Below are 13214 nucleotides of genomic sequence, written 5' to 3'. Positions count from 1 at the left end.
AAATAACTCAGAAAATCATGTCTTCAAAATGATTTTTCTTAGGAAGATTTCTTTGAATTAGCGCCTAGCCTTTTTTAACGCTAAGGTACAATTATTTTTATTACGCCAGGATTTAGTACCTTTAATGTTTAATCTGTTAAGTTCTAATAGCTCAGAAAATCATGTCTTAAAAATGATTTTTCTTAGGAAGATTTATTTGAATTGGCGCCTAGCCTTTTTAGGGTTCCGTAGTCAACTAGGAACCCTTATAGTTTCGCCATGTCCGTCTGTCTGTCTGTCTGTCTGTCCGAGGCTTTGCTCCGTGGTCGTTAGTGGTAGAAAGCTGAAATTTGGCATGGATATATAAATCAATAAAACCGACAAAGTCGTAAAATAAAATCTAAAAAAATATTTTTTTTAGGGTACCTCCCCTACACGTAAAGTGGGGGTGAAATTTTTTTTTCGCTTCAACCCTATAGTGTGGGGTATCGTTGGAAAGGTCTTTCAAAACTAATAGGGGTTTTCAAGAAACATTTTTTGATAATGTGAATATATTCGGAGATAATCGCTCCGAAAGAAAAAAAATTGTGTCCCCCCCCCTCTAACTTTTGAACCATAGGTCCAGGAACCATAAATATGAAAAAAATCGTGGAAGTAGAGCTTAAGAAAGACATTAAATGAAAACTATAGCGGACATGATCAGTTTAGCTATTTTTGAGTTATCGCAAAAAGTTTTCCCTTCATAGTAAAAAGACTTACTTTAATTAGGTACTGATTATGCAAATTTGCCTATTTGTTTAACTCGGGTGAAAGGTACCGTTTCATCCCTTGGTTAGCAATTTACTATACTTTAAGCTCCAGTTTAGCTTATTGTGACGGAAGAGTAACTACGGAACCCTACACTGAGCGTGGCCCGACATGCTCTTGGCCGGTTTTTTTAATAAAAATAATTGTACCTTAGCGTTTTTTCTTAAAAATGAAATCGATAATTTGAAAAATTATAACGCCTGCAAAATTGTAATAGCAAGCAAAATATAAAATGAGTAAAACTTGGAAACCAAAAATAAAATGACTTATTATAATTGAATATGAAGGTACAAAAAAGGTACAAAAATTTGGCTTTTATAGAATTTATCATAACCACGGGAACATAGCGTAATAAATAAATAAATAAATAAATAAAGTATACCCGCCATTCTGACTGTCAGGATGGCGGGTGACCTATTTTTGGGGATAACTTTAAGTACCGTGAGGTACAATTTTTTTTAAAGGAGGTACTAAATAGTACAAATTAGGTACAAAAATATGGTATGGTTTTCATTTAATTTTATTTAGGTACACCCGCCATTCTGACTCTCACGTTCTAGGACCTAGGTTCTCTCGGGCTGGAAAGCCGTGGCCTTATATACCCCATTTCATTTACCATGGCGGGATTCTATTTGAGACGGTCATTAGTAGTGTAAAACAAGTATTTACCATCAGTTTTTAAACGCTGGCGACATTTTACTATAAACAAGAGCCAAAGAGCTGCTTAAGTTTAATTTTTCATTGATATTTGTTAGTTTGAAAATGAATGGCGCCATTCATCCCATGACTGGAGCAAAAAACCAGTTTTAATTGGTTAATTAATATTGAAATCAATTGCAGTAGCTTACATTAAATACATAGAAAACATAAAGAACGAATTCGAACTTCAACTTTTAAAGCGTTAAGCGGTAGAAATTTTACAGGTGTCTGTCGGTGGAATATCAAAAATACTAAAAAAAAATTCCTTAATGTCCCATGATTGGTGCCGTTAACATAGGTATGCCTTTTTTATTATTATTTTTTAACCTTTAACATAATAGTAGTTTATGTGACTGATACATAATTAAAGGCATTAAACTACAAGTGATACAAGTGTGGGTTTATGAAACGAATGAAATGAGTTTCTTAAAAGGATCGCACGAGTATTTTAATGCAAAATTAAGTCATTTAGTACAGTTACATACACTGCTTTATCTACATCAATAAAATAAATAAATTTTAAACTTACAAACTAATAAAAATACAAACTAGACGACAAATGGCGTCAATGCAAACTTATTGGCCTGACCTGACCACCACACACTGACTTTGAAGAGCAGAGCTCGTAATGAAATTTTTAAACAATAGATTACCATTTATGGTTCTGTTTTTACAGTTTCAAGTGACATCCCGCCATGGTAAATGAAACGGGGTATAGCCGCTGTGCCACGCTACTAATAATACTTTTCATCCAACAAATACATGGAAGTGACTAACCAGCGTTACTTAACTCGTAGAGTCGATGCAATACTACGTATCGCAAGCTGTTACAATAGTTATTTACGATACAAGTACAGAAAGTAGGAAATTCGCAACGAGTGGGGATACACACTCCCTTCGGTCGTGTTTTAAATCGACACTATTCGTCGATATCGTACAACGTTTTATGTATTAATTGTTGACACGGAAAGTGTTTATTCTCGCACTAGTGCGGAAAAGTAGCACCGTATGTACTGTGCTTATGTACTGTACTTAGAAAATATGTACTTAATACATATTTTCTAACGGAGACAGATTACAGAAAAAAAGTACGGAGTACAGGCAAGATACTAAAATGAAATTACTTTCTGTGTTGCTGAGAGGTATCTACCGCCGAGGGTAGCACGTCCTCCGCCGCCAGAGCTTCATACCGTCGCAGCAGCAGGTCCAATACTCGATTGCACTCCGCAAATGAACTGAAATTATACGATTGGACATTAAAAATAGGGATGGGATAATGTAACTTGCTGAAACAAAGACGTGAGCGCCTTCATGTAAACCAAACCCACACGTAAAGGTGCTCAAATATATATACATAATTCGGGTCCGCTTTGACCAGGCCTGACTTAATTTTTTTATAGTCTCTCGTTGCCATGTTCCCCTGAGTCACTCTTTAAACCAGGGTTTTATGGTATTTTAATTAACGAAACATGAATTAATTAGAGATAATTTGTCGTCTAGAACAAGCATGTCAGTAGAACATGTTACTGCAATTTTTCTAAATAACTTTGCTAGTATCGTCACCTTGCTGACGGGACAAAACAACAACAATATATTAAAACACCCAACCGTACTCACCGGTACGTAGCGAGGAACACGTTGACGTATGTAGACTCGAGTTCGCCATCGTCCGTGGCCAGCGCCTCGACCAGGCGCTCGACCGTGCCAGCCTTCACGAAGCGCACCCGGACCGTCTCCCATTCCAGGTGAGAGATCTCGTCGTCCGACTCCTGAAAAATACAATACCATGATATTATTAGACATGAGATAACTACCACACAGTGACACAACGCAATAAACTGACAATAGAAACATTTTATTTATTGAATCAAACAGTCATTCACATTAACATACATCAAATTGGTAGTTTTCGAGAGGAAATGCTTCAGTTGTTTAAGAAAACACCCAAAACACCTAATACGTGCCTTTAAAAATGAGGACTTCCCTCAATTCCTCACGGATCTCATCATCAGATCAGACCCAAATGAATATGGGACTACCTTGACGGCAACTCCTTTCAAACAAAAAAAAGAATTACTCAAATCGGTAGTGGCCGAGTGGATATCCTGGCTCGTACCAATGAGTTTTTCGGAACTTATGTACGAAATATCGTTTGATATTTACCGCTAGTTTTTCGGTAATGGAAAACATCGTAAGGAAATCTGTATACATCTGCGAAGAAATTCAAAGATGTATTTTTCTTTCTTTTATTATTTAGGAACTTACAATCCTTAATGATTATGTCAGCCCCATCGTACCTTAATCAATATTACAGTTAATATTTATGTTATAGTCTTATATCTACTTAAATAGTCTAACACAAATAAATAAATTTGTTTGGCCTCAACTGACGAAGGCTCTGCCAAAATACACTGGAATCCACCCATATCTAACCTATTCAGACTGAGTAAGCGAAACAGAGCTAATCTTTCGCCTTCATTCCGTACACATTCCGTCAAAACATGCTGAACGTCTTCTATTTTATTGCAGTTTGGCGATGGTTCTTTTTTTCATTATGTAAGCAAACTTGTTAAGCGGAATGTGTCCAGAACGTAACCTTAAAGCTATCTTAATTAATTTCCTACTTAAATCTGCTTTTGTGAACCAAGGTATATGAGGAGGTTCACATTGCATAGTAAGGTGTATGTGAAGTCCCCAAACCGCATTGGGCTAGCGTGGGCACTATAGCCCGAGCCCTCAATCATATCAATATAAATATTACTCAAATCGGACCACCGGTGTCAGAGTAATTGGTAAACTAACGGGTGATAAAAAAAAATAGAATGATTTTCTGTAGACTTATAAACAAAACTGTCTACATAAACAAAAAATGCTGTTAATAAAGTTGTTCCTAGTTCTTTTGAGATTCTTGAATTTCATATTTTCTTTCTTCAAACATTTGTTTTTGTTAGACTGGAGTCGAAACAAAAAAACTCTGCGAAAACGTGTTGTACATTTTAAAAATTCTAACTTAAACATGGGAAAAGGGACACACAGTGGGTCATTTTAGTACAGAAAATGTACCAGTTTCATCCTTGACTATAAATCGCAAAAGTGGTAGTGGCTGGCCAGCGAAGATAATAACCAAGGCAAGCCTGAATTGACTCCAAAGCACTTTTAATTATATGAATTACATGAGCCAACGAGATGTCGCCAAATTTTTTAAGAGTTACCAACCGTATATTTGTCGATCATTAAAACAAATAGGTCTGGAATGCTACAAGAAGATAAGAGCCCCGAAATACACTGATCAGTAAAAATCGACCATAATGGTCTCAGTGTCGCTAGATGACTCGAAATTGCAAAGGGAAATCATTCAGTTTGGATGATAAAAGTTAATTTCCTTTTGGCAAAACTGATATACCTGGAAATGGTTGATACTATACTAGCAATAATTCTACAATACCAGGAAATATCAAATACATGTATTATGGACAAGTTTGAGCAGACATACATTACAATTCTAGGACTCCGATAACATACTATTTGAATGTAAGAAAGTCCGAAATCCCGCAAACCTTCCACAATGTCGGCTGATTGATAGTTTTTTTGGCTGTTTGAGTAGTTGAGTGTCTAAAAATAATTGAAGAGCTGAAAATTGTGCCCAGCTAATAAAAATGACTAAGACTTGTGTTCCGAAAATGGACAAAAACGGTGTCCAAAGGTCTTATTCGACCTTATATCTAAACTACGTGAAAAAGCTGACCAGTCTTCGCAAGCTGTAGTATCCTGTATCATTATATAGAAAACGTTGAATTTCCTTTCGCCGTCACGGCGTGTAACGTATTCATGGGGTTGAAAATGGGCGCTCAGACCACGGGCCCTATTCTAACATCCATTAATGTTATTGTAAATAATTATCTTGTATATATTGCCTAATAATAACAAAGTATCGTAAAAAGTTATATGAGTATTTTTTCACGGCTCTGAAATAATTCTCATTTTATTGTTATAACCCGCTAACATAAAAAAAAACACAACCGAATACAGAACTTCAGGACTCCTAAATAATTTTAAAAAGTAAAAAAAAAATATCCGCATGCACAAGATTTTTTTGGAGGTCTGGGTGCGTAGCCAACATGCATATCGCTTACGCTCCGTAGCGATCGATACGCAACCGTCACTGTCGCACTAATATGGAAGAGTGATAGATAGTGATAGAGAGACACAAAGCGTTTCGTTGTCGAAGCGATAGCGATTGTCATTTTGGCTACGCCGGCTGAAAAGATAGTTAATGTTCTAACCTATCTGACATTTAAATTTGGCAAACGAAAACCAAAGACCCTGTACTTTTCTCATAACGTTCAAAAAGCTTACTGGCCCCTTTTTCCTTTTGAGCAGAATTTATTAATTAAATATTGAGTAATCGTTTTTAAAGGCATGAGAAATGAGAGAGCTAAAATCACATAAGCGGAGTCTCGTTATAGGTAGGTTCTATTTCGAGAAACTACTCTTCGCAAGCTGTAGTATCCTGTATCATTATATAGAAAACGTTGAATTTCCTTTCGCCGTCATCGTCACGGCGTGTAACGTATTCATGGGGTTGAAAATGGGCGCCCAACGTAATTTCGCTATGCCAAGTTATGTCGACAGGTGAGGTGAATAAAACGCAAATCAAAGAGATCTTTATGGATGGAAATTTTACTGAAAAAAAATCATATAGCCCAGTCAAAAGAAGCATAGAACGATGTTTTATTTGCAGGTAGGGTTACTTTTCACTGACTTTAAATGTAGGTAGATACAAGTTTAAAAAATACTAGGTATATGGAGGGGTCGGTAAAATATTAACACCATTTGAACTCGATTTTTTTTTATAGAATTAATAAGCTATGTATATTCCGAAACTTATAAGCTAAATATATGCTAAGATTTATAATTCGATTCAACTAAGGTATGTTTCAGCACAAAGAACTCGTAGCACGGCATGTGTTCGTAAACAATCCAGTTAATGAGCGACAAAACAACGAATATCACACCATGCTATCAAAACATTTGTCTCGCAGTTTGAATACACTGTTGTTGGATGTTTATTTAATTACTCGACGGGGATTAACTGCGAGTATTACAGGGTACTTAGTTGTCATGTCGTCAGTCCCTATGCAGGTACGTTAAACTACTTGTTGTTAACAACCAGAGTCTATTGTACACTACTGTACACTATTGTACACTCTTACCAGGAAGTAAGTGTGGAGACCCTTTATATAGAAGATTTTTAGAATAATGTGAAGTTAATTAGAATTAGAATTAGTCCTCTGGTGTAGGTAGACGCAACATAACTTTTTTAAAAACCACAAAGCTTAGAAATCCGCCAAAAATAAACACAACAACAGAATGTGCGTATTATATATGCATTATGCGCTTCTAGTGGTCGTACAACTTTAGGCAACTACAGCAAACGTGTTCGAATAGGGATGTTTCCTGTATTTATACGTATAATATATTATTTCACACCATGCACAAAATAAAGCGCCAAAAATTATTAGAAAAACGTAGTCAGCAGTTATTTTTGACACAATTTTTTTGTAATAAATCGGAAAGAACTAATAAAATAGGTAACTTGACCGTGAGTACCATGACGTCATAAGTGCTGTTTTATCTTATACCTGTAAACGAGCAATTCTTGTATATATATATATTTCTGTGATCTAAGTTTCGCACCAAAAGCTGCCTATTTGCTGGCTTTCGTTAGTTATCTCGGTAAATCGGAGTAATCGTGCTTAAAATTGTTGAAAATTAAGTTTTGTGCCTTGAGATCGGACGGAGGGACGCTGGAGTTGCGGTATATTCAGGCGTGCAGGTAACCTTAGAGGTCTGGTAAGTGCACGAGCTGGTCTCCGGGGCCCTCGCCGCCTGAAAGAGGAGCTGACGACCCCTCTAAACCCAGGTTAGTGCCTAAAATCTGAATTTCAAGGCAATTAAAACATTATTTTGTATAAAAATTTACAGTCCACTGTTTCGAAATTGCACATTTATTATTTGGTACCAAAATAATAAATGTGCGATTTCGAAACAGTGGACTGTAAATTTTGGGGGGATTCAATCGAAATTAAATATTACAAGAATGCAATTCTACAAAATAATGATTTGGCATTGTCGAGCAGGTGGTGTGAAAAATTAATATAAATTAATTACTCACCTGACCCAAGTCATTGACCGCATTATTATGTTTATGATTAGTATTTAAATCTCAATATTGTCTCAATAATATTCAGAATTGACTTGTGACCCGTAAACGAGTAGGTGAGTAATTGACCTAAGACGTGATGGGAAATTCTAACCATGAGTATTGACGTGATATTTGAATTTGAATAATATGTATAAGTGTAAACATGTCCATTTTTTGTGTTCTTTATTTATTTTTATTACATACATGTAAAACCAATAACTTTAAACACGAATACAAGCAACAATATAATTACAGTGCCAATTACAGGTTCTCACGTATAATACTTAAATATCAAATAAAGATAAAATATAACCCTATTCAGTCACACACACAACTACAGCATAAGGTCAGAGTGAAAGGCGAGCTGCATAGATACATTAGAAATTATTAGGTACATAAGGTATACTCACACTGGATGCGCTGCGCGTGGGCCGGTGGTAGCGCACCTTCTTGAGGTAGACGGTGTAGATGGCGCCGTCGACGCGCTCCTCGCCCCACAGCCGCCATGTCGGCTGCTGGAACACACCATTAGCAGGTCAACACAAGTGATCAACCACAAACACAACACTATACTACCTCATAATTTAATTTTATGGGTGAATTGAAAAAAAAAAACGTAATTAAGCGTAGTTAAGGACATATGATGTCTTAATTTAATTGTTTTACGAAAATGAACTATGTTAATTGTATTGTACTTAACACATACATATATAAGTGTATAGCATACGCTGACGCACTTTCATGCATGTAATTCAAATAGAAACTGCTAATTGTCGTAACACAATGGAATCAATTAACTTAAGACTAATGATAGGTCTGTACGTAATTGTAGGTCTACGTAAATTTTTTTTGCAACTCGCCCATATAGGCCAGTTGCACAAAATTGCCTGTGTGAAAAGCTTAACACTTGGCAGCTGCCACGCCACTACCACATTTCACATTGATAAGCTGAGAGTTCGTTTGAATGGATTAGGTCATTCAGAAAAAAAGAAATCACTGTAGAGTGTAGATACCTATAAGCAAAATTGTAACAACGACCATTCATTAAGATTGTATATTCTGATCAAACACTGGGCGCATCTGATTCTATCCCCACTCGTCATTCAATTCCCAGATTTCCGGTTCTTTCTTGAAAGACAGGACATGGAAATGTAAATATTCCACATTTTAGATGGAAGCATTATTTATTTAACACCTGGTATTTTACGGAAATTGGTATATTTTAGCTTTTAATGGAAGTGCATCAATTGCCCCTTTAATTTACAGAATCCGTTCAGTTCAGTCTTGAATGAATTAAATGATCACATTAGATTAGCAGTAGCATTACATCAATATTTCAATGTTACCGACTTTCTATTAACACATAACGCTACCGATTACGAGAGCATTCCCAGAGATAACCTCCTTATCGCGCTTACATAATCATCATCAATGTTATCAGCGAACAGCACGGGCTCGGCTTTACTGACGCCGCATATCTTCCACATGGCCCATGACGTCACGTCACGTCACGGCCCAGCTGAGCTCAGCATCACGCTCACTTTCACTCGCGCAATGATCATATGCAAATGTAGTGATTCTGTAACTGGATCGATCAGTGAGGAGGGAGAGCATGCGAGCGCGGACGTGCGTGACGCGGGTGAAATCGCCGCCGGGGCTCGGACAGCGGCACACTTGCCATCCGCATCCGGCTCGACTCAATTCCTCACTTCAATTAACCGATATACACAGACTACGAGCTATCACCACCGCCCTTTTTACGATTCCGGACCAGCTCTCCCTCGTTAACGGTGTTTTCTAAAACTGTCGATGCTTAGCTATTAATCCGAGCACGGTCTATTAATTTCAGTAATCAGCACATTTTCACTTCAAACGTTATGAAACATTTAATTTGCATATTATATGACCATCGCATAACAAAGTTGACGGTGCACTATGAGGAACTTTCACACTGTTATATACTACTTTAGCGAGCCCTGATGGATGTTACGTAAGGACGTTGTAATTTTTTAGCAGAATACATGTTTTATACAATAAGTCGAAAGTTAAAAGTCCCGCTGGAGCGTGTAGACGCTGATCCAGCAGCGCGGGCTCAAAGCGACTGCTCTCACGCGGAGAGATCGCGTGAAAAACTTCAATAGAGCATGTCAATAATGCTTGACGTACTCTAACCGGTGTTAAGTGCAGTAACCACACGAGCACGTAAGCTACTGCACGTGAGAGACGGATTTGCCAGTCTAACGAGCTTACTACAAAAAGTAAGTAATATGTCCCCACACAAGTCAATTAATGACCAAACCGCTATTGTAAAACTACATATTGCTCTTTGTTTGCACGTACGGCTGTTGTTCGTGTAATTAATTAACTTGGCAAGGAAAAACCTACATTTTTGTTACGTGTTTGAATAGTGTAAAATCGTAAATGTTGCATGGATAAATACAATGCGTACTCCCACCAACTGTTTCCGGAAGGTAAAATTACTAAACAATCAGCTAGTATGTATCTATGCAGATATGTATGATACCTGATGATAATTAGCTACTCATCATAGTAGTAGTAGTTCTCATAGTGTTGTGTTCCTATTTCTACCGGTGAGTAAGGTTGCCAGAGCTCAACGAGGGTGCGGGGTGTTAGAGTCGGCAGCGCGCATGTAACATCTCTGGATTTGCAGGCATCCATAGGCGACGGTAACCGTTTACCATCCGGCGGGCCGTATGCTCGTTTTCCACCGACATAGTATAAAAAAAAACAACGGGTTGCATTCCGGGAGTGCCAGCAGAAGTGAAAACTTGAATATTAACGTTGTGCATTTTTGATATATTGGAATGGTTAGGGAATAATTTTGCACGAATTGCTTTAATTATCAGTATAAAAGTACTATCATTTATGTGGTAAAATATAATACCTCCTCTCCTACGCCGCGCCGGCGGTCTACTGGCTTCAATGACATTGTAACAATTTTTCACTCAGGTCACGTGTCCGTCTTACGAATTTTCAATCTGTCTAATCTGTCGGTCACGTGACCTGTCCCGAGTTTAACATTTTTTTCCCATCATAAAAAGTGCACAGCGCCGCTAAAGAAGTGTTCACTTCAAAAATGCTACTTACATAAGTTGTGCTTATACGAAGAGGCGTGAATCCTGATGTAAAACAAAAGGTGTACCCAAATCCTTTGATAATTTTGCCTTCACGGAATACATTCGAATTTCGCCATTACGGCCGCGGATGAAAGCTCTTGTATGTGAATAAGAAATCATAATCAAACATTTATCACCTAATCGCAAACGGTGGGTATCAATTTGACAAGACGAAAGAATCACGCATGGGCGCTGAACGCGTGCGTCCAATGGTGCGTTAAATCATCGTCTTTACGGAGTGCACACAGCTGAAACCAGCGCGGTGGAACATAGCCACTATCTAATAAAAATAATTTACCTGTGTAATCAAAAATTAAGATGTTTTATTAAGTTACACTTATTTATAACCCCGTAATTAATTAGGGTTCCGTAGCCAAATGGCAAAAAACGGAACCCTTATAGATTTTTTTTTTCAAATTTTACCGAGCAACAATGTACTACAAACATTACGAGACAACATGACGTGACATTACGAGATACGAACTTCTTATAGTAATGTAAATGTACTAACGGCCAACAAGTGTTGACAGTTACTTTAAAAATCTCGTAACTTGTGTTGCTTTACGTTGCCTGCAGAATTATTTTGTATGGTTAATATTTTAATTGTATTTCTGAGTAAAAATTTATCACAATATACTTCTTAGGTCCTATGCTTCGCCCGTATTGAATTTACACACTGTATTAAAGTACCGTTGTACGGTACGACCCGCTGTTGCCCGCCATGTGACCACAAAGCAGTACAACTGCTAAGCAAATGGAGAAGCCTTAGCAATCACAATCATTAGTCGATCGATCGGCATTGTATAAAACATTTCCACCAGTTGACTTTCAAAACAAATCAGAATCAAAAATCATTTACTTTCAGGCAACAAAGGCCCATAGATACATACTTTACACATAAACATACATGCAACAAATATAAACAAAAAACTTTAAAAACTAGAAATCATTTTGTGCCTACCCTATGAGGTCACTGATAGGTCGGTGTATTTTGTTGGAGTAGATAATTCCCAAACATGATACATTTGAAAGCATTTTCGTTGCTGCGTAAAAAATCGAGTGTAAAGGGTATTAAAAACAATTGTTTCCATGAACACAAGCAATTATGTCTTCATGGAGATAATTTGGTCTTACGAGTATCAACTAAGTTTCCGAAGACTTAGAACCTCAAGAGAATCTTTAAAATAAATGAACTAAGAATCTAAATGTCCCTAGTAAATAAAGTTGCAACGCCATAATTCTTCAAAATAACTTAATGTATAACAAAATTAACAAAGTCTACAGTACTAGACCCCCCCTGGACTACTATCTAATCGCCCAAGTAATTGTTCATATCCGTAATGTAGTCATCCCTTGCCCTTGCCGGGTTTGCTTTTGTATTCATGTTACTCACCGAGTTAACTTCAATAAATAGCTAAGAGGTACATACAAAAGATCGTACATAATAGTTCTCTAGTTAACTATCTATACGTCCTTCAAATCATATAAAATAAAGCGTAAATTGATAGCAATTACTTAAAGATTACACGACCGACTCAAGCTCGTTCATAGTGTTCACGTTCACACAGATATTTATCTGTAAAGTAGAACCGGGCCGGGACGAGTAGTAGCTAAGTACTTCACGAGAATAACAAGTTTTATTCAGGCCAAGCTGATAGCAGTAATAATTAAAGAATAGGTACTTGGTACCTATTTGTCATGGCATTACAGCCGATAAACATGTTACGTAAAACTTGTCATTCGCAAGTAATACAGCACGTAATTTCCCGTGCATACAATAGATAGAAAGGTTTGCAATTTCCAAAGACAACGAAATATCGATCAGGCGTGCACCGCCGTCGTGCGGACTAAATATAGCGGCTGCCAAGAGTAGGCTGCGTCACCGGGTGGTGGTCCCCCGCGAGCCCGCGACGCATCCCGCACCCGTGAACCCTCGGCTAAAAATACTTCCCACGGGGTAGTCTGCGAGTCTGGTGCGTCACACACGTAGATGACCGCCCTACGTAACGGTTCGTTTTCTAGCCCTTTCCAAAGTTATTTTTAAGTATTAGTATACATATACAATATGCAATACAATAGGCAGGTCTTTATCAACATAATTATAGTGCCAGATAAATGTGTCGGAATTTGTCAATCGTGATCACTATGATCAGTAATCATAATCTTTCGATTGTTTGAATCAAGATCTTTTGTTCCGAATTTTGTCAACATTAAATATTTGGAATTAATAACAATTTAATATGTTTTGATCTTCAGCTAGAGTGCAAGTGTTATTTCAAACGTCCAATTTCTATGAAATTATGACGTTTAAAGAACCCTTGCACAGTCTGGGCTATTAAAATCGGTGCCAAGTTAGCTTGGTCTAACTCTAGCAACGAACGTACTTT

General features: G+C 37.3%; 1 protein-coding gene across 12 annotated transcripts in view; it reads right to left on the bottom strand.

Moving 5' to 3' along the window:
- LOC133517969 (ral guanine nucleotide dissociation stimulator) overlaps positions 1-13214 on the bottom strand; it is a 68601-nt gene that overhangs the window by 10549 nt on the left and 44838 nt on the right. For 9 of the 12 annotated variants that reach the window (XM_061851483.1, XM_061851477.1, XM_061851476.1 and 6 more), the window contains 3 exons: positions 8101-8205; positions 3103-3254; positions 2610-2720 (listed from right to left, as the gene is read on the bottom strand). In XM_061851483.1, coding sequence (XP_061707467.1) covers positions 2610-2720; positions 3103-3254; positions 8101-8205 — 368 coding nt within the window. Of the gene's footprint in view, positions 1-2609; positions 2721-3102; positions 3255-8100; positions 8206-9108; positions 9667-13214 lie in introns of those variants that run through there. The other 3 variants (XM_061851484.1, XM_061851480.1, XM_061851481.1) reach the window with 2 other exon arrangements.

Source organism: Cydia pomonella, chromosome 5 (genome assembly GCF_033807575.1).
Source record: "Cydia pomonella isolate Wapato2018A chromosome 5, ilCydPomo1, whole genome shotgun sequence".
Taxonomy (NCBI): Eukaryota; Metazoa; Arthropoda; class Insecta; order Lepidoptera; family Tortricidae; genus Cydia; species Cydia pomonella.
Note: the sequence above shows the minus strand (reverse complement) of the source record. Positions and strands in the feature narration are given on the sequence as shown.